The sequence below is a fragment of the Rhinatrema bivittatum genome, chromosome 2 (assembly GCF_901001135.1).
Source record: "Rhinatrema bivittatum chromosome 2, aRhiBiv1.1, whole genome shotgun sequence".
NCBI classification, from domain to species: Eukaryota; Metazoa; Chordata; class Amphibia; order Gymnophiona; family Rhinatrematidae; genus Rhinatrema; species Rhinatrema bivittatum.
This window is the reverse complement of record NC_042616.1, coordinates 251041784-251065049: the sequence shown is the minus strand read 5'-3', so window position 1 is coordinate 251065049 and position 23266 is coordinate 251041784. Positions and strand designations below refer to the sequence as shown.

General features: G+C 42.8%; 1 protein-coding gene across 1 annotated transcript in view; it reads right to left on the bottom strand.

Moving 5' to 3' along the window:
* Positions 1–23266, bottom strand: part of OSBPL10 (oxysterol binding protein like 10) — a 494148-nt gene that overhangs the window by 55532 nt on the left and 415350 nt on the right. Inside the window, exon 8 of the mRNA XM_029589416.1 lies at positions 15456–15939. Coding sequence (XP_029445276.1) covers positions 15456–15939 — 484 coding nt within the window. The remainder of the gene's footprint in view (positions 1–15455; positions 15940–23266) is intronic.

Here is a 23266-nt window from a genome sequence, read left to right as displayed (position 1 = left end):
AGGGTTTTTTAACCTCTAAAAAGAGACGGTTTTTAAAGCCTCAGCAGTCCATAGTTCCTGTCCTATTACACCATACCTAAAATACCATGAGGATCTTAGTTCTCCAACCGGTCGGCCAATTGTGTCAGGTCGAGGTTTGATTTTGAACTTCTCTCTCTCTTTTTGGATTTTTTTCTTAAACCATTTGTTATGAATGCAAGATCATATCTATAGGACACTTCACATTTGCTATCTTTGCTAGAAGAGACTCGGGATTTTCCAACAGATAGCATTTTGGTAACTTTGGATGTCAAGGTGCTTTACACCAATGCCCTTCAGCAAGAAGCTTTAATGCTCATTACAGAGATGTTATCTTCCCAACTGAGACCACAATGGGTCCCTACATCATTCTTCATCTACATCTTTCCAAAATAATGCTCATTCAGAACTACTTCAGCTTTAATTCCAATTTTTATAAACAGATTCAAGGGGTAGCAATGGGAACCACGGTGGCCCCCGACATCGCTAATTTGTACATTGTAGACTTTAAGGAGAAGTATCTTTACCATTCTTTATGGTTTCAGCATGTTGAATTATGGCGCCATTGCATTAATGTTTTCTTTATTTGGACGTCAGGCACTACCCTTTTAAGAGCTTCTATCAGTGATTGAACCAGCTTAATCTACATTTGAAATTTTCCATCCAGTTTCATAGTGTGCAGATTCCTTTTTTTGATATAATGAACATCAAAGTAATCACATCTGCACTACTCTTTATCATAAAAGACACAGATTACAACAACGTTTTGCTTTATTCCAGCTGTCACCCAAAGAGGTTGAGAAGTAGTCTATCTATCAGCCAGTTTCTCTGCTTGAGGAGGATATGATCTACCATTGTGGACTATAAGATAGTCACATCAGATGTTTTTCATTTCATTCAGCGCAGGTATACTTGGAATGTGATCAGGAAAGCTTACAAAAGAGCATTATATGATAACAGGATGCTATTGTTATTTTTTTAAAACCTAGAGCCTACCAGCAAGAAATCACGTATGTCCTTCGTTACACTGACCATGCTAGAGAGGTGGTTAACATTTTAAAGATACATTGGCATGTATTGGCTTTGCATCAGACCTTTGCACAATTTCCTCATATAGCTTATTCCCATGGTCGCAATATTAGAGAGACACAGTGGTACATTCTATTCTTGATCCCAAAAACTATGAACAGCAGTTCCCTGTCAATCAGAGCCACCAGCCATGTGGACAATGTCTTATGTGCACACTTACTTTGACAGGCACAGATTGGATACAACCTCAAACCAATCTTGTAGTGTATTTGAAATCTTCTACGGACTGATTCCAAAGTGTTATATATGTGATTCAGTACCCCTGCCCTTTGTAAGGCGCACAAAAAAGAGCATAAGGACGAGATTAACCAAACAAAAATTGTATCAATACCTCAAAGATCACAGCACCCACGGTTTCACATTGTTTGCAGTGCTCACATTCTTTTGCTGATTTAAGGTGGTCTATTTTGGAACAGCCTTATTCACAGCATTGTGGAAATGATCAGAGATTACTCAATAAGCGCAAATAATTTGGGATTTTTTATTTACACACTGTGGTCCCGTCAGGCCTCACTGAATCTATTGATTAGTATTCTTTAACCTAGATGCAGTTTGCACGTGACATCATTAATGCCATTTAACTCAGACGCAATAATTTGGCATCCTTAATATGTTTGCAGAGACATCACTTCCTGCTTCCTTTAAACTCCTTAGGATTCTTTCCCATGTTTTACAGAGATTTCCAATAGGAAATCCACTGATGAGCTCACTAATGGAATACAAATCCCCCTGAAGCAGATGGTTACAAAATATGGCGTCATGTTGGGGGATGACCATAAGATTTTAGTTCACAAGATAAGTAACTTGTTTATTCACAGATCTGATTTTGATTTTTAGCTCATGGGTTTTTTTGAACATTCAAGGAATGGAACTATTTTGTCAATGAATCGATTTTTTTTAAATTTCCATTTTGTAAAAAATATAAAAATCATAAGTGTACCTATCTCTGTTCAGCCTTTATAGAATATATTGAGTTACATGGCGGTCCCACATATATAGTTCATATTTCTTATCGATTTCTATTTATCAATCATTTGTTACTGGGACTTATATATTTTGTTTAACAAAATACCAACCACCAGCGTTCTGAACCTGGCTTGAGATTCTACAGGACATTAATAGAGTTTACTAAGGATCCTCCTTGAACAACCCCAAAATGATTCTGGATGCCATATTTTGAACTACTTGCATTCGCTGTGCAGATCTTACTGGGATATGCTCATAAACTGTCCTAATAAGCCAAATTTGCAATAACTGTTGCCTGCCCAACAGTCTTGAAAACCTTAAAGTCTAAAAAAGGGTGACATTTCTGCACTTACCTAAGCTTCAGAAATATACACAATCGGAAACAAATGAAATATGTGATTCCCAGCTGAACACAGTATCAGTCTGTACTTCGAGATCTCTAACAGCTTACACACAGGATAAATGACAACACAAAACGGAAGGCAGAGGAACCAACTTTGCCAGTCAGATTCTCACAATTTCATTTTTTTTAAATTTCTATTCCGTCTTTCATAATTGGTCAGCTACTTCAAAGCGGATTACAGTCAGGTACTTGAAGTATTTCCCTGTCCCCAGAGGGCTTTGTATCTGCAGCGATGGATGGTGGAGATTTGCCCAAAGTTACAAAGTGTCAGTAGGATTTGAACCCTGGCTTCCCTATTCTCAACCCCCTTCTCTCATGACCAGGCCACTCCTCTGCTTTTCCCCATTCAGAGGGAACTTAGATTTCAGTTTTTATTTTTATTCTTCCCTGGAATTTATTAGTGTGGTATCACAACAGGCATAAACATATTTACCCCGGAAAAATGAATCACTTTTTTCCACTCATTTTTCCTGGTGTTTGTCTTGTAATAGGCAGGCACTGAAAAATTCTGGGGGGAAATAAAATAAAAACTGAAAATGAAGGTCCCTACCCATTCAATACCAATCTACTACTCAGCAACCAATCATTTGTTTCTTTTAAGCCTGTGGTAAATTTGCAAGAATTTCTATTTAATGCTAATAGCAGTCAGAAGATTAGAGAGTGCGCATTTAAGCTTGGCAATATGGCAGAGATGGCTCAAGGTCAAGAAAACTTAAGATGATGTAGCTTGGCATTACTATATTTAGGTTAGAAGCATAAAGTATTCCAGGAATAGATAAAAATAAGTTGTTCGCTGCATTAGCTGACCATTGTATCATGCGTACAAAGCATGCATCATGGATGGATATTAGAATAATAATTTTAGGAAGCACAGACAACAGAAAGATGATTTGCTAAAATGTTATGTATTGCCTTCTATTAGTTAAGATAAGTAAGATGTGTAATGTACTCTTAGAATGAATTGTTACTACAACAGCACTTGGTTCCTCATTTTTGGACTGACAGCCTGTCCTGTCAGATAAGCATGCATAACTGATAATAAAGGGAAGTTTAACTGCAACCTGTTTATAATTTATTTCTAAAGTATTTTTATTGACTAGCTGACAGTATAATACAGAGCTGAGTTTTGAGGCCTATGATAATTTCCCCATAGGGGAAAATTTGACAAGTTTCAATTAAGCAAGTCAACAGAGTTGCTCAAATCATTCCCTCACCCCCCCCCCCCCCCCAAGCACTATCATCTGAATGTCATCCGCATACAGGCACCCTATCATGCAAAGCTCCAAAATAATGCCCCCTAACGCTTGCGTGATCATGTTAAATCAAGAACCCTGCGGGATTCTGCAACTAAGGGGGTTTGGCATAAACAGGAAAACTTGCCATTTGACAGAGAAGCCTTACCAGATAAAAGACAGAAGAAATCCAAGCCAGTAATTCCCACTCATTTACATCTATCCAAAAGGATGCTCTAGTTAACCAGGTCAAAACCATCAATACAAGAAATAGACTCCTCCTTATCTAAACAGTGCAAGATAACATCTGAGATTGAGGTCAGCACCAAGTCTGTGTTACAACCTGTTTGAAACCCCCATCTGGCAAAGGTCAAATCTCAAAACCTCATCTGCAAAAAAAACAAACAAAAAAAAAAAAGGTAACCTGTGCTGTAGCTGAACTTCTAGTCAGGAAGGAAATATTTAAAATGAGCAGATAACATGAACACAAAGAGACAGGTAAATGACCCTCCCTGTAAAGAAGAATCCGCAATTCTTACCAGCCGAATCAAAACAGTATCATGCAAAGATTCACAAACAGGGATGGACAGGGGCCTTACAAACAACAAGTAATTCTTAGCCCACACAGATTTTAGTTCTAATCAGTAAGAGAGATGAAAACCTATCATAGGTCTGAGAGACCACAAACAGCTCAATCTTCACACCAGAGATGGCTTGAGAGCATGATCAGACTATTTCACAGTATACCGGGTGGCCAGAATCCATTACAGCTGGCAGAGGAATAATAAGCAGATAAAAAACTCTGCTTCTCCTCAGTTAGGTTTGTTTCTTATTTGCATCTTAGGTTGTTGCTTAATTAATCTTTACTACTGATAATATTTTTTCAGGCGTACTCTGTAAAATGTTGACTGTTATTATTGCTATAAAGAAAGAACAGTACCTGAACAGGTAAGAACATACAACCTAAAGCTAAAACACTGGGGAACTCTTTGTTAAAATAAACAGAGCATTCATGGGGATGTCACGGTGACCAGAGTAATGAACCGGGCACATTGTTTATACTTTTGGCTTTCAGCATTGTTTGCTCTGGTTGTTCCATTTCTGCCGTATTATTTTGTTAAATCTTTCACTCCCGCAAGGTTTATATGCTCAATCCGCCACAGCTAGGACTGTGCGGACTGAAAACACTGCCCATGTCAAGGGAAAGTCCTTATGCTCAAGAATGCAGCAAGAACCTGTCAGGAAGCCCCGGGCTTGAACCAAGCAGACATCAGCATCCAAGGCAGAAGACCGAGCAATAGCGTCACAGAACACCAGTGAAGCAAAAATCCCGAAACATCTATCATCTATAATGGCCTCTCGTCTGAGACACACCGGTAGGGATCAGTGATTGAAGCAAGAGAGGGTGGAGCTCTAAAGAGGAGTAGGATATAAGGCCAGAGGGAACTGACAGGCCTTTGCTGCACTACCATGCCTAGTTCCTGACTCCTAAACTGCTTCACCTAGTTTCTGGCCTCCTAGTTTGCCTCACCTGGTTTCCGGTCCCTGGACTACTATGCGCTGCTCCCATTACTTCTAGCCTATCGGTGGCTGTGCCAAGCTGTTCCATCCCCTCAGCTGTCTTCTTCTGCCGGACGCAACACGTGAAGCATCGTGGTGGAAGCAACGTTCATGGAAACATTGTCTGAGGCCACCTGTACCTGACAGGGACAGAGTCATCACCACAGTAGTCTTCGCTTTGATCTGGAACTCCAAGATGGATCACGTGAAATGTAAGGGGAGGAAGGAATCACCAACCTCGCCACATTACTTCAGAGATTTTTTTTTTTTTGTTTAACACTGCATTAGAATCCCTCCAGTTCATCCTCCTCCCAGCCAAGAGGAGCCTGGGCTGCGGCAAATGGGAGAGATCACAGATAGCATAAGAATTGTCATGCTGGGTCTGACCAAGGCCATGGAGACCAGCATCCTGCCTTTGACAGTGGCCAAACTGGGTCACAAGTACCTGGCGAACCCCCATCAAATAGGTCTAACCACCATTACTCACTCCCAGGGATAGCAATAGCTTTGTCCATGTGTGATGGACTTTTTTTTCCCCAGGAACTACAAGGAGCACTTCATGAAAGAGTTTGCACTACAACACATCACACTAGCTTTATGAATACCAAGAACCATTTACAATCAGCTGGAAACCACCTGCACCACAACATAGCAGGATATCACATTCAGGAAACTGATGAACAAGCACATAGCTATTGTAAGGATAATCATACAAAGCTGCCTGTTCATAAAGTCCATCAAATATGGAAGAGGCTTCAGCAGGTACAGGCACTACTTGAAGGATTGAAGAGTAGAAGAGACAACCTCAGTCATCTGATCTAGGAATGCCCTTTTGTATAGGAATGTTTGCAGAGACTGCATTCTAAGGATGCTAATGTTCTACGGTCCGTGTTCAAAGACACACATGAAGAGCCAGTCAAGATGCTTACAGGCACCCATGATGTTCTCTCCTCTTTGCCAGGAATCTGGTTGGGCTTCAGTGTGAAATGGTGTCCATCCAAGCCTGCTACAAAGTGGATCCATATGCCATCATCAACAGATCAGAGGAGGAATGAAGCCTTTAACAATAAGTGGAATAATCTAGTAACACCACAGGCTACGAGGAACCAGGTTAGTACCAACAAATTATAACTCCCAAGAAACCAACCGGGCTGGAAGTCACGTTATTAGCTGCAACTGTACCAGCAGGTTGGTGATGGCCAGGCACTTTGTAAAATACTATATTATCAAGTTAATCTATATTTTGTAAAGGCTTCCTTTTATTTGCCATATAACAGATATGTAATTTGATTTTCTCTAACTCCCTTGTGCTGGATACTATAATATTGACTGCTAACAGCTGCTTATCTTTTTAGTTCAAATATTTTATAAAGTAGATGCCTTATAAAAGATGCCAGTGAGTTACAACAGCTACGTAAATGATCCCCATTGTTTTAATTGTAATGTTGTTCTGCCTTCGCAGTATATTTGAAAATATGTACATATGTTTCCTCGTTATGCTTTCACTCTGTATCATCTTACTGACATTGCATAGCTTGGGTTTTCTACTTGTTGTAGAGCTCTCTCCTGATTCGTTATTTTTTTGAATGATTCTTTGCTCCTTATTGGATCTTTCCTGTTATGCTTTGTTTCTCTTGCCTGCTCTCATAGGAATGCCTGGGACAGCTTGCTTCCTGTGATTTCCTTCAGTTGGAACTGGTCTCTCTGCAGGCTCGCAGCTCCTCCTGACTCCTGTCTCAAGCTATGCAGAAGCACTGCTGTTCATAATTCATATTCTACTGCTTCTCTATCAACTCCAGCAGGCTTCTTCAGACTACTGAGCTTCTAGACAGAACTTTTCCCAGCTGTGACAGTGTCTCCTTTCTATGTGGCTAATCTCCATGCCTTCTCATTCCGTGAGACGTGAACTGTTCATCATTCAAATAAATGTTTGGTATTCAAGGACTGAGTTTTCTCTGGTATTTGTCTAGGCACTCAGGCTAGAGCTGAGGGCAGTACAAATGTGTATGATGCTGCATTAGTGATCACTATTCTAAAAGTTAGATTTTATCTTATCAATAAAGATTATTTTGTTTAAAAAAGAAGTTAGGATTCCTTAGTGAAGACTTCCACCATCACAAATGTGAAGAAAATATACCTTAAGGGTACAGGCCATTTGGTAAAGTAAAACATTAACACTCAATGCCCTCTCAAAAAAGTAGCTAGAAACTAACACTGAAAACAGCAAAAAGGACAGTTTTGTGGAGAATGTAAAGTTTAGTAACCTCAGATCACGCAATGTGTTGGTCACTGTGAGAAATTACTGATTTCCTCCTACAATACAAACTGTGCCACACACACTTAAAACAGACTGTCAAGTCTTTCCACACTGCATTAATGAGCCAGGCATCAAGAAACGTGCAGCTCTAGAATTTCAAACATTAAACTAAAGAAATATTTCTGGATTTTTTTTGACTAGGTTTAATTCTCGCACTTTGGCAATGGTCATTATCTCATTATGTCCCCAATGGGGTCAGATGGCAGGACATGAATCACTCCCCCTCCCCCATATTCTACAGCACTCAGTCTCAAGAAGCACCTAGCTTAAAACCCTGTGTTTGAGTCTAAAGATGAGCTTAGCCAAAAGGCCAAGAATGGTTCATATCCAATATTAATCTTACTATAGAAATTTAGTACATATACAATACACGAGCAACACATTCTGCCATACCAATGAATACCTTGATACATTACTTGTGCTGGAGCCTGGCATTGATGAATACTATATAAGCAGCATCATATATGCCCAATGTAACATCATCTTTCACAGTTTATCCAAAGTTCTTTAAGCAAGGGGTTTTCAACTCTGCTTCTCCATTAGCAGTATTCTAGGACCCAATGTATACAACAACATCTGATGAATATTAGTGTGAATATTCTGAAATCCAGTCTTGTTTGGAGCCCTGTTCAAAATCATCATCCTGTCTGGCATGTCCTATAAGCAGAGATACTGTACATACCATGATTAGAGGTTTTCTCAGGCAACTAGGGCTAACTTATACTAGCCAAAAACATGCTAATCTTCCTTTAAAGCAAAAGGGGAAAAAATGGAAGCATTCACCTCAAAATTTGGATTTTATTTTAATTCTATAGACAAGGTCACAAGGACATGTTACTTAAGAAAGCAAAACGGCATACAAGCAACAAAGCAAAGTTCTAGAAGAGGCTAAAGATGAAAGCTCATAAACATAACGTATTATAATGATGAGAAATATTTGTGAACCCCATGTATAATAATGAGAAATACGAGTTCTTGCCATGACACCCTTGTTTAATTGAAACCAGTCTTTTTTCATGCAATAACAAAAGGCACAAATTAAACAATTCTATATTTCATGAAACACAATAATGTACAAAGCAGGAACAAGAAGATTAATTTAGAATCAGTGTGTGTGAAATAGTAAATGAACCTCTAGTTTACTTAGCACAATTAATTGGCTAATTAGAATAAGAACATGCCATACTGGGTCAGACCAAGGTTCCATCAAGCCCAGCATCCTGTTTCCAACAGTGGCCAATCCAGGCCATAAGAACCTGGCAAGTACCCAAAAACTAAGTCTATTCCATGTTACCATTGCTAATGGCAGTGGCTATTCTCTAAGTGAACTTAGTAGCAGGTAATGCACTTCTCCTCCAAGAACTTATCCAATCCTTTTTTAAACACAGAGCATAAGAACATAAGAAATTGCCATGCTGGGTCAGACCAAGGGTCCATCAAGTCCAGCATCCTGTTTCCAACAGAGGCCAAACCAGGCCACAAGAACCTGCAAATTATCCAAACACTAAGATCATCCAATGCTACTGATGCAATTAATAGCAGTGGCTATTCCCTAAGTAAACTTGATTAATAGCCGTTAATGGACTTCTCCTCCAAGAACTTATCCAAACCTTTTTTGAACCCACCTACACTAACTGCACTAACCACATCCTCTGGCAACAAATTCCAGAGCTTTATTGTGTGTTGAGTGAAAAAGAATTTTCTCCAATTAAATGTGCTACTTCCTAACTTCATGAAATGCCCCCTAGTCCTTCTATTATTCGAAAGTGTAAATAATCAAGTCACATCTACTCTTTCAAGACCTCCATGATTTTAAAGACCTCTATCATCTCCCCCCTCAGCTGTCTCTTCTCCAAGCAGAACAGCCCTAACCTCTTCAGCCTTTCCTCATAGGGGAGCTGTTTCATCCCCTTTATCATTTTGGTTGCCCTTCTCTGTACCTTCTCCATTGCAACTATATATTTTTTTTGAGATGTGGCAACCAGAATTGTGCACAGTATTCAAGGTGTGGTCTCACCATGGAGCGATATAGAGGCATTATGACATTTTCCGTTTTATTAACCATTCCCTTCCTAATAATTCCTAACATTTTGTTTACGTTTTTGACTGCTGCAGCACACTGAGCGGACGATTTTAAAGTATTATCCACTATGATGCCTAGATCTTTTTCCTGGGTGGTAACTCCTAATATGGAACCTAACATTGTGTAACTACAGCAAGGGTTATTTTTCCCTATATGCAACACCTTGCACTTGTCCATATTAAATTTCATCTGCCATTTGAATGCCCAATCTTCCAGTCTTGCAAGGTCCTCCTGTAATGTATCACAGTCTGCTTGTGATTTAACTACTTTGAATAATTTTGTATCATCCGTTTTTAAACGAACACCAGCCATTAAGCTGGTGTTCGTTTAAAACTGTGGAGTTGCCAAATGGAAATATTAAAACTTCTTAACCGTAATACGCTGTTTGGAGTATTCTGTTAGGATTGAACATTTATCTGCATTATTTGTACTTTGGGTAATTGAAATCTCCCATTATTATTGCACTGCCAAATTGGTTTGCTTCCCTGATTTCTCTTAGCATTTCATCATCTGTTTGACCATTTTGTCCAGGTGGATGGTAGTATACTCCTATCATTATACATTACACTAACTGCACTAACCACATCCTCTGGCAACAAATTCCAGAGTTTAATTGTGCGTTGAGTAAAAAAGAACTTTCTCCAATTGGTTTTAAATGTGCCACATGCTAACTTCAAGGAGTGCCCCCTATTCTTTCTATTATCCGAAAGAGTAAATAACCGATTCACATCTACCTGTTCTAGACCTCTCATGATTTTAAACACCTCTATCATATACCCCCTCAGCCATCTCTTCTCCAAGCTGAAAAGTCCTAACCTCTTTAGTCTTTCCTCATAGGGGAGCTGTTCCATTCCCCTTATTATTTTGGTCGCCCTTCTCTGTACCTTCTCCATCGCAATTATATCTTTTTTGAGATGCGGCGACCAGAACTGTACACAGTATTCAAGGTGCGGTCTCACCATGGAGCGAATCATTTGCTTAAATAATTGGGCAACAAGCAAAACCACCCTGCAGAGTAATTTGTATGACTGAGTTTGGGCATCTTGTCCCATGTAATGTTCCAAATGATTTTAAGTGTGGTCTCCACCAGAAAAGTTAGAAGAAACTCATCATACCCATGATTGAAAGAAATTTCAGATCACCTATGAAAAAGAGTAGTTCAGAGGTGGATTACGCCGGTCCTCAAGAGGCTTATGCCTCTTGAGGACCGGCGTAGGCAGTGCATGCAAATGTATCTCATATATATTCATCAGGGTTATCCTGAAAACAAGACCTGTTTGTGGCTCTTGATGACATGTGTTGGTCACCCCTGGAGAAGTTGATGCTCCTCTGTTGGCACAGGGTTACAAAACCATGTCTAAACATCCATAGACTTCCCAGGTATGATTATAGGGAAAGACAGAGTGGAGAGCTGAGCTGAGTTCCTGCCCGCTTGCCTCCTTTCTTTTGTTGTGATTGGTTGAGATGGGGAGAGGAGGCGGGGCACAGCCCTCAGTTCCCAGTGACTCCCCAGATCTCTGCAACAATGCTCTCTGAGTCCCTCCCCCTCCCACACAGAGTGCTGAGCCAAGTCCCGAGAGAGGGGGCTGCAGTGAGCCAGCCGAGGGATACTGGAACAGAGGAGGAGAAGAGACAGATTCACAGGGTGAGGAAAGGGGAAAGACAGAGGAGGACACAGAGAAAAGGGGAGGGAAAGAAAGATAGACACAGAGGGGGTATGGAAGGAAGGAAGGTCACAGGGAAGAGGAGAGGCATAATGGAAGCATGAGAGAAGGCGGGAGACATTGATGGGGAAGGGAAGGAAGAGACAGGGGACACAGGAGGAAGGGAGACAGAGAATGAGGAAGACACTGAGGAGGAGAGGGAGAATAGGGAAGAAGGAGGGATAGAAAGACAAAAGCATGGGGGAGGGAGGGGACTAGAGACAGGAGGGCAGCACAAGAGAGAAGTGCTTAGGGGGGAGGGCATATTGAGAGACAAGTGGCACAAGGGAGACAGATAAAAGACTGGGAAGGTTTTAAGGAAAGGGAGAGTGAACTACCTGTATCTGAGAGAGAAGGCTGTGTGTTTGGGAGTGTGTATGTGTATAAGATGAGTTTATGGGGAAGTAAGGAGGTGAGTGATAGAGAGCAAACCTGCATGAGAGAGGCTGTGGTAGATATCGTTATGAGGATAGTTGAAATAACATTTTATAAAACAAAGTATATTGAGGGGAGTGCTTGGGTGTCCATTATGGTCCATGGAAAAGTTGGCCAACCTAATTGAATCAGCATAAATTTTAAAGTTGTGAGCAGTGGTGCCATTCATCAAAACCATGGTTGAAGCCTTGACAATTGGCATTACAACTTGTGCTACTTCAAACCCTATTTTGTATCTGTTCTTTGCCCTGCAGTGTCTGCTTCAATATCACCCCTTCCCCTTCTGTTCCCTACAATACAGGAAGAGAAGAAGGGGGGGGGGGGGGAACAAGAGGGGAGGGGCTGGATTAGAGAGCAGAGAGGCTGTTCTATTTTCTGTCTGCTTCAAGTTCAACCCCTCTACTTCTCTTTCATGCAGGCTGCCTGGAGGGGAGGGGCTGGAGCAGAACACCCCTGCTGCTCTGCCACTTAGGCCTGAAAAGAAATGCCAGAGCTGCATTCCACCCCATTCCCCCACAAATTAAGCCCTGACTGTAGCCATGGCATTAATAGACAGGTCCAGAGCTCACAGCTCCTGCTCATAACAGTGATTTCTCTTTACTCGCACCTGCTTGTATGCCAGACACTAGGAATTAACATACATGGGAAGTTTTCAGTTGTGGTCATCCTGAGTGTGGAGTATGAGTGTGTATGAGAGTGTGTGTGTGAGAGAGCGAGAGCGCGAGAGAGAGAGAGTGTGTGTGTATGAGAGAGAGAGAGAGAGAGAGTGTGTGTGTGTGTGTGTGTGTGTGAGAGAGAGAGAGAGAGAAAGGGGAGGGCACATCCATCTAGGCACTCTCTCTGTTATCCTCCCCTTCCCCACCCTTCCAGGGATGGCCTCCAGTACTATCCCTCTTCTCTGATTCCAGGCTCTCCTCCTTGCTAGGTATCTCACTCAGCAGAGAACAGTCCTCTGCTTCCTGCTCCAGTCCCTCCCCTCCCAGGCCAGGCAGGGTGAGGCTGAGGCTAGAGCAGACAGATTCAGCTAACTCTCAGGTCGATACTCTAAGGCCGCGGTAGAAAGAGTGCGGCAGTGCCGGGCGCACCCTCGTTCCCCGCACGCACAGTTCTCTTCACATACCGCTCGATACTCTATTCAAATTGCTTGCAAATGCAAGCCGCGTCCAACCCATGCTCAACGCGCATCCATGAAGCGAAACCCCTTTTACTGTATAGCGGTATATTCAGCGCCTATACAGTATCCCGGGGTGCGCTGGTACCTGTCATTTCAAATGTCATTTCAAGTGACATTTGAAATGACAGGTACCAGGAAGTGGATGGTTCCCCCCCTCCCGAAGCAAGGCGCAGGGCGAAAATTAAAACAAAAGGGAATAAAGTGTAAAAAAAAAGTAAACTTACTGGCGGGAGCCGGCGGGCGCCCATTCATCCAGGCGGCGGCGGGAGCCAGCGGGCGCGCGTTCGATCCAGGCGGCGGCGGGAGGGTGGGCGCGCGTTTATCCGGGAGCCAGCGGGCGGGTGGACGTGCATTCATCCAGGCGGAGGGAGCCGGCGGCGAAAGCGGCCTCCGGCAGCCCCTGCCGGCAGTGAATGAATGCGCGCCTGTGCGACCCGTGCGACCCGTGCGATTTCGGCGCTCAAGGCGACGTCAAGCGTCGTGAAGTCACACCTTGAGCGCCGAAATCGCACGGGTCGCACAGGCGCGCATTCATTCAGGCGGAGGGAGCCGGCGGCGAAAGCGGCCTCCGGCAGCCCCCACCGGCAGTGGTGCAGGACTAACACCAGGTAGAGGGTAGGCGGTAAACTAACAGGCTAAGGACGCGGCAAAATAGCGGGTTACAAAGGAGATAATCGGAGCGCGCGTCACAGTATCGGGAGGGAATAGCTAATTCCTTCACTAAATAGCTAATTCGTTCATTTACATATCATATACATGCTGGGTGTGGAAAGGGTTATGCGTTGGTTTCAAGAAGCGCTAAGGACGAGTGAAACTGGAGACTGTATCGCAGGATCGCTTTACGCGTCCCAATTGTGCGCCCACAGCGAGTTGCAGACGAAGAATCTCCAACCGCACTTTACAGTATAGACCTGTTTATTGGCATCACAATTTTTGTTGGGGTTGCCAAAGTGATGCATAAAATGGTTAAAGCAAAAGTTAAAATATTTACAAAATAGTGATAAAAATACAGGGAGGACAGGTCAATTCCCAGGTTTTATTTCTGATCTGAATGGTGACAGTATACAACATTTTGCTGCTGTAACTGTTGTTTCTCCTGTTTTCTCCAGGAGAGAGCAGAGTCAATCTGCTCTCTAATCCAGCTATTTTCTTCAGAAAACCTGCAGAGAACTGGAGGGGGGAAGGCAAAACCCAGAGATTTCCCAGGTGTCTTCAGAGACCTGCCCTTCCTCTCCCCATGCCCAGGAGCCATGGTCACAGATCAGCAGGGGAGGAAGAGTTTGTAGCTCTCGGCCTCTGCTACACTGGCTGGAGAGAACTTGCAAACTCTCCCTTCCATCCTCTCTCCTTTCCCTTCTCCAATCCCGCCCCTGATCAGCTGTAGTTCAAAGAGTCTGATTTTATCCAGTTTTGTAAACACAGCTTTGTAAACAATGTAAACAGTATACATTGTTTTAAAGTTGGTGGGGACCCTGCATCACTGTGCACAAGTGACCCTACACCCATGCTGCCCATCTCAGTTTCACCAAAGAGTATCTGAATGACCCACAAGACCTCTGCAATAATATCTGGACAGCTGAGTCAAAAATTGAATGTTTTGATCACAATAACAAACGTTTTGTTTGGCGGCAACCAAACACTGCTTTCCACAGTAAGATCCTCAGGAGGAATCAATATAGGGCTGCTTTGAAGGGGTGTGATGTTGTTTGAAAGGAAATAAGAACATAAGAATTTGCCATAATGGATCAGACTGAGGGCCCATCAAGCCCAATATTTTGTTTCCAACAGTGGCCAATCTAGGTCACAAGTACCTGGCAAAATCTCAAAAGTAAATAGATCACTTGCTGCTATTGCGCAGTGATAAGTAGAGGCTATTCCTTAAGTTTACTTAGTTAATAACAGTTTATGGACTTCCCCAGGAACTTGTCCAAACCTTTTTCAAACCCAGCTACACTAACTGCTTTAACCACATTCTCCAGTAATGAATTCCAGAGCTTAATTGTGCATTGAGTGAAAAATAATTTTCTCCAATTTGTTTTAAATGTGCTACTTGCTAACTTCATGGAGTGCTCCTTGGTCCTATTATCTGAAAGAGCAAATAATCAATTAACATTTACTATTCCTCTCTTGATTTTATAGACTTCTATCATAGCCCCCCCCTCAGCCGTCTCTTCTCCAAGCTGAACAGTCCTAACCTCTTTAGCATTTCCTCTTAGAGGAGCCATTCCATCCCCTTTATCATTTTGGTCGCCCCTCTCTGTATCTTTTCTAATGCAGCGATACCTTTTTTGAGATACAGCAACCAGAACTGCATACAGTAACATTTCCTATTTCACTTCTTTTTTTAAACAAAACAAAATGTTGTCCATTTTTCCTTTATTTTGTTTGGTACTGCTTCAGGAAAACAAAAACAAAAAATTAAGTTTCTTTTCTTAGAAAACATTCTTGAATATCAATGTAAAAACGTCGTCTTACCTTCACCTACCATGGAAACGCCTATGGACATTCCCAAGAACTTGCTTTTGGTCCATATATGAGCATTCACACACATTCTCTTCTCCTTGCATTCACAATAAAAGCAAGACACTGGTGGATGATGGGATACTTGCTCGGCCACAAATCTCAGCTTATACTTCTCTGTCTGATCCTGGCCAAGGCCCACAGTACCATCTTTAGTGGCTGGAGGGGCGCCATTAGTTCTAAATGATTTCACATTGTCTTTAGGCACATCCCAGGAGCAATGAAACGTTTCACCTATAATTGGGTTATAGGGCTTCTTGGCAACCGCTCCTTTTCGACCTTCGTGAAAGGCTGTTAAGTAGTATTCCACAAAACGGATAATTCGCTCCTCGGGAGTTGAGCCAGCAGCAATGCACAAAAAGAGTTCTGGATGGGCCAGGAAATTTGCATACATTTCCAGCAGAGATCGCTTCTCCAAAATAAATGTTGGAAGTACTACCTGTGGGAATAACACAGAAACGACATCATTTCACCTACTACAATATTACAAAACTGACAATGACACATAAAAGAATGGGGTAAGACTCACTCGGACATATGAAGAAAGCAGATGAAAATAAACACAGAGGAAAAAGCCTGTCTAATAATTCCTATAATTTAAAGCATATTATTGATAAATCAGGTCTTTCTTTCTCTCCACACATTATACCCAATGTCCCTCAAAGCAGCGTGTGAAATTTAGCCAGCCTAAGCCCCAAGATACTGAGGATGGTCCTGCAGTCATTAGGAAAATAGTGATTTTCTAGCCATACTAGCTTGCGCTCTAATCCCATGAGACCTTAGAAGTACAGCAGGGTTGAACCTGGCCAGGGCTAGAATTGGAAAGCTCCAAGGAACATCAGATGTTGCAGGTCATAGAGAAGTGGTGCTGGTAGCTCAGTACGTGGCGCTCGTCCCTTCAAGCTAGTATCAAATCAGTGCCCCAGTATGGATTTGGGGGCTCTGTGCTGTCTTTTGGATTAGATCAGGAGTGGCCAACTCCAGTCCTCAAGAGACACAAACAAGCCTGGTTTTCAGGATATCCACAATGAATATGCCTGAGATAGATTTGCATGCAGTAGACAGAGTGCATTGAAATCTCTCATATACATATTCATTGTGGATATCCTGAAAACCAGGCCTGTTTCATGTCTCCTGAGAATCAAGAGGTGATATTAAATCAAGGCCCTCTCTGCTATGTAAATGTTAAAAGATCCCACGACATTTTTCAGAGGCGCATAAAATATATGCAGCATCTGAATTCCAATACATATGTTACAATTCCCCCTCTACGAAGAACCCAATTAAGCGTAGAAATGTCTTTTTCCCATTTTGTGGCATGTATTCCTTGCTATAATCCCATAGCACTGCCTTGAATTAAAGTTCTATAAAAATGAACTAATCATAGCACTGTGTTAGAAAGCCAATACTTAAGTGTCCAGGGCCTAGGACAGCAAACAAAATCAAACTGCATTTTCAAGGGAATAAAGGATGCTTTAGCTCACATGTAACCTGAGCTCACATTAAGCTTTAGATTTGTAATCCAATTACTGTCTTCCATGCAAAGAAACAATAGAAAAGAGAATAAGAACCCCCCACACACACGCCTTGTACCACGAGGAGGAAGAGATATTTCAATAAGCAAGAGAAGGCAAGCACTCACATGAAACTAATCCATGTGAAATATATTTCTAATTTGCTCTTCTGTTAGTAAATTTAATGCTGCTATTAAAGCCAGTGAGGCACAGACATTCCCTTAAGTACACAGGCTTTAGTAAACTCCATATAAATAAAAAAAAAAAGAAACATTTTGATACAAAGTCACAGAAGTCTATTCCCCCCCCCCCCCCCCCCCCAACACACATTTTCATGGATTGGAAGTTTTTGGAATTGTTGAATTATTTCTTTTACTTTTTGCATAAAGGATTATGTTGGAGTTCCTGCAATGTTTCTGCTATTTCCTCCTCGTCAACTTTTGAGTCTTGGCAAAGTATTGTAACCTAACCCTGAATGGGAGCACATGTGGCCCTCCACTTGTTGACCACTGCTCTGCACTACCCCACTCCCTGCTGCCGCTAATGGTGCAAACACAGAACAAGGCTACTGGGTTCCTACCAGTCTGCCCTCCAGCACCCTATCTCCAAGTGTAGGCAAACACCAAACAGGAGAGACAGCCAATCAGAGAAGAGGAGGAGGGCATGCTGGAAGCAGGGGTATGCTGACATCACACAATTCCATGAGAATCCTGAGAAACTAAGAAAGACAGACAGATATGAAACTGCTGCATTGTTTTCTATCATGTGTTTAATGGCAGATTAGGGTTATTCGGTATACATCAGGGGCTGGAAAACCCAAGGCTCTGAAAGTGGGTAGCTGAGTCCCTAGAGGAGAGGTCCCTGCACCTAATAGGGAGATCTGTGCTGAGGGGTGGGAGGATAGAACACTCTGATGCAGAGATTGTGTAGGCCTGCCACGAGGGGATGGTGGTATGTGCCTTTACTTGCCAGTGTTCATCCCCTGCCTTTGCTGCATGTGAACCCGTATGCTGTGGAGCAAACACCATCTCGACCAAGCCAGCACCCCCACCAGGGTTACAAGAGCGCAGCATAGAGAAATTGAAACACCTCTTGTTTAAAAGTTGTGTACACAAAATAAAGTTGTTGCACCCTTCCTGCGTGAACCCTGCTTTGTTATATGCTGAAACTGAACCCACAGCCTCGAAGCAGGAAGAGAGAGGAACCCAAACATGTAACAGCTAGTAATCCAAAATGGCCAATAGATGTCAATGCAGCTGAGATCATGGCAAAGCCCTGGATGGGACTCCCTCATGTTCAGCTATAACTGTAGCAGAGGAAGAGAGGGACTGGATATCTGCCAGACTCCACCACCCCACCTTAGGGAATCACCACCTAGATACTGAGCAGACCTTGATGCCTCAAAGACAAACACCCCTCATGATTGTCACTGGATGTGAAGACCCTGTCATCTATGATGCATAGGAGGGCTGACTGAGGGATTGTGGGTATCATGAACCCCAAGAGGGAAGGACTTGGAGGGAAGACCTGACCTCTACAACCCCAAAAGAAATGACACTTGCCAAGGGGGATCAACAACTATAAGTGCCCATGGCCACCCTACTTGCTGTCTCACCTTTCCATGGATCTCAATAGACCAGGCTACCCAGTGCCCTCCTATCCTGCACCTTCTCTATACTATACAGTTGCTGGATACTCACCCACCTACAGCTACCATGTCACCTATCCAGCATTCTTTGTAGCACCCAGGAAGAAATCTGCCAAGGAAAGGCTACATACAAGTAAAGGGTACTGCAAGCTAGACATGGGGAAGCACCTACCAACCCCACAGTTTGAAGACCTGAGATCTAACATGGGCAATCACAATGGCAAGGAAGACTGGGAATCATTTGTGGTGCCATTTGCACACATGGCATAAAAGTATGAGGAAGAGCTGCGTTGAGACAATGGACCAACTCTATGAATGCCTAAGGGGAGCTGCCATTTGATATGTCGGTTCACTCCCCGACCATATCAGAGAAAATTACACCCTATTGTTAGAGCAGCTAGCCCAGCAATTTGGCCAAAAGGAAATGCCTAATACTGTAAGCAGAAATCAGGCAGATCTTCAACAGAATAAAGACACCATAGTTAAATTTGTGAGAAGGTAAGCTGCCTGGTCACCTGAGCCTACCTAGAAGAAGACTTTGAGATGCAAAATCAACCTGTGATTGATGCCTTTCTCAAGGGCCTTATAAATCAGCATTTAGTCTACAAAGTCATGAATCAGGACCCCATGACCCTGGGATAATGCCAGCAACTACTTGAGATACAAGAACATAACTTCTGGGCAACCCCGGGATAAGAGGCTGAAGGAAGAAGTAGCACCAAAGAGTTTCCTGGGCAAACAATTACCCAGACTAGGAAACTACTTTAGAAAAGATTATAGCTCAACCACCTGAAGGATGAAGACCCATTCAACAGAACAGGCTGCTGAGCAAGAAAACACTGGTACACACACTTTTAGAAGTCATCTGCTTCAGTGATTAAATGTGCCATTTATTATGGATGTTGACGTGCTGAATTCAAATATGACAATTAAACCAGCTGATTGGCTACTGTTTCCAAGATATTTAAGTTTTTACATTTTTAATCTGTTTATTGCATAGTGTGTAGATAGTAGAGTTTTAATCATAAAGTGTAAACTTAGGTATTTTCAAGTATTTATGGTTGCATAATATTTCACCCGTCCTGTTTATGTAACACTTTAAAAATTGAATCAGCAAAAGATTACAGAAATAAAATTTACTATGAAACAAAAGGCCAAACACTATTATGTATATATATGTACATAGCTTAGTCCTTATTCAGTGGCTATTCGGCTCTTGACTTGTCTCTTGTATTGATTACATGGAACATATTTTGTCACTGTCCAGCAATAGTCTCAACAATAGTCTGATGGGATCCATTTGCCCTGATACATTTTTCCATTGCTGCAATGTTCTGGTGAAATCACTCGCCATGCTCATCGCTCACTTGTCTGCAGTCTAGTGAAAAAATAAATATAGATGAGAGTACAAAAAATGTATCTTTAATGACATGTTGCAGCCAAGGCTTTTTGTATGCCTTGAGGAGGTTTTCCATCCAGTCCTTGTAGTTGTCTGCCTTATTGTTTCCAAGAACATTTGTTACTGCTAACTGGAAAGTTTTCCACTCCATTTTTTCCTTGTCATGCAATGCACAGTTAAATGCATCATCTCAAAGAAGTTCATGAATCTGAGGGTGAAGAAAGACACCTTCCAAAAGAACTGGGACCAACACTTGCTGTTATTGATGGTTGCCTATCAGCGTGCACCCCCATGCTGCTTTAGGAGATACCCCAATAATGTAAATACGGAGGTGAGAAGTCTGTCGCTCACATGACATTCAATTGGTTGTGACTGCCACAAATCAAGTGGTTAAAGAGACACCTGAATTCATCTAGGACTTCCAGGAGGAGTTGACACAGGCAAATGCAATTGCCAGAGGAAAGATGAAAACTTCTCTACTGTGACAAGCAAGTATCCGACCTGTAGCAGAGGGAACTCCTATAGCACAAGTGACCTAATTTATGTGAGAAACACTGCACTGAAGAAGGGATACTCTCCAAAACTTCAAGCCCCATTGAAAAGCCCCTGTTTAATAATCCAACAGCTGAAGCCAGTATTCTATAAAGAAGGACTGAAGGAAAGAGGAGGTCAACCATCATGACCGGCTGCTCCGATGTACTGGGAATAGCATCCGGGGTTGGGTGCAGTAAGCCTGGACTGGACTAGACTGAGTCTGAGTCTGAGGAGTATTCCACTGTGGAAGAAGCAGCCAGCGCACAGCCACGGGATAAGAAAACAGACCCTCGTAAATTGAACATCCGTTTTCCTAACCTGACTGCCGTCGAGATTTTTTTTTCATGCTGCTTCCTGTGATTCCTCCTATTTAGTATCTGGACAATACTTAGTAGAAGGAACCACAGAAAAGCAGTAATTTTCTGCTTTTTTTTTTTTTTTTTTAGCCCTTGTCGCGCATCAAGACCTAACGCCAGCTCCGGGGCTAGCATTAATTCTTGCGTGTAAAAACGTGCGCGTTGGGCGCACTGTGATTTATTTATTTTTTTTTGCATCGGGGGCAACAGCTAATAGCCTCATCTAATGGCATTTACATATGATGAGCGCTATGACTTACGAGCGTGTTTGGACACGAGTTTTGGCCGTGCAAATCCCTTTTGCCATTGGGTGTTAGCCTAGCACCTCCAAAACACGCATGCAATCATGGGCTAAACTGTGCGCTAGCCTGAGCGCACGATTTTGCATTGGCCCCACATAGGGGGAAACAAAGAAAGCCAGGGTAGGCCGAAGAAAGGACTGTTAATTAGAATATAAAGTGAGAAAAACTGATGCAACAAGTATGGGAAAATTTCCGAGAGTTCTTTTCTACTCTACTGTTTTTTTTCTAATTTAGTGGATTGAACAGCTTGCTACAATAAATTATTTTTCTAGTTTGGAGCACCACCTTTTAGAGTGGGCAATAGCCTTATTTGGAGGTAAAACCTTGTCTGTGTGTCCTTGGCCCAGTTCGGCCCTGCAGGTTATCCTGCCGCCAGCCCGCAGCCCAAGAGAGACTGTGTTTTTCCTCCTTGTGGGTTTTCCCCCAGGCCCTGCAGAGACAAGAAGGTGGCCCTGATGGACCCAGGATTACAGAAAAAAAAACTTTACTGCAACCAAGGAAAAATTTATATTTTTTGAACAAGTCCAAGTGTCCGACCTGTTTCTTTTGCGTCCAAGAAGCCTCAAGCCTGGGCACCTATGAGTGAGTACACCTGTGATTGAAACTAAGGAGAGCTTGAGATACTACTGGAAGGTTCCCCACCCCTGTGAGCCTAGGAACCCCAAAGATTTAGCCTCCTGCCCGCCGGAAGAACCCCAGCACCCCAGTGGCCAAGTTATGACTGTGGACTGCATCCGAGACTGGTAAAGACAATCCGGGGGAGAGCGTGGCCCTGGGGACTGCTGAGAGGCCCCTGAAGGAGGGGCGTTACATCAGAGTAGGGCTATTCTGTGTACGTTGGAGGCAGGAGAGCGCAGAGCGCTGTAGATGAGTGGTTAGGCCTCCCCTGTAACAGTTTTGTTAAATCATATAAATATACTACTACTGCAAAAAAAAAGGATCAATGTGAATCAAAAGGACATTTTGTTTCCTTTAACTAAATGTGTGCTAAGCAGTTATTCCCAAAGGAATTAATGCTTAAAATTGTAACTTTTCCCACCCAGGAAAAGATCCATGACATTTACACAGAGCACCTTTGGCACAATGCAATTACTAAGAAGGGCATTAGCAGTAAATCTGAGAGACTGAGATCATCCCTAACACGCCCTGGCTTACGAATGAGGTTCATTCCTGTCCAGGTAGGAGCAAAACAAACCCATTTGGAGAAACTGCCCCCACGAGGACAGGACCTGTTGCAGCATGAATGGTGCTGGCCACTGCATCTTGTTCGCTGTTTGTTACACCATCGGTAAAAGGTTGTTTTTTGTTTGTTTGTTCTTTTTCACTTCTGCGTGTCTACATACCCAGATAACGAGGAAAGAACCCCAATCTACATTTAAAGCAGCAGTATTAGGAGAACAAAATTAGACAATGCAGTTGTTAGTTAAAGCAATCCAGAACATTAATATCGCTCCATAAGCAACCTCTGTGTTACCACAAACATCCGGCATAGCATCTCCGTTCTGTCACACCCACTGCTTGTTTTCCTCTCTTTCATACTCTCAAATACATGCTCCATAGTCTAGTCCTGGTCTTACTCCTGTCTTGCACAACCTTGAATTTCAGCAGGCCGGGTTTCCTTTGTCACAGGTATCATCGTTCTCAGTCCTGGGGGGAATTCTGCGCTACTGCGGAATGCTGAATATTCCCCAGATCTCCCCCTTTGCACAAGTTTTCATATTTACCTTGCAGAATTTGCCGCTTCCAGGCCCCACCATCACTCCGAACTCAAACGCAGGCATGATCGCGGCAATAATGGCTCCGCGAGCCTGCCGGAAGCGGAGGCTTTAACTGCAGGACGATTCCGCGATCCTGGAAGCATGGGCCAGGTTCACGGGAGGCAGCGCAGCATGAGGCAGGCTCACAGGAGACAGCACTGATTACAGCCAAGCTCCACGAGCCTGCCTGAAGAGTTGGGTCGGGGGTCTTCGTGAATGCGGCACAACCAGGCAGCTTGAAAATTGCACTCTACTC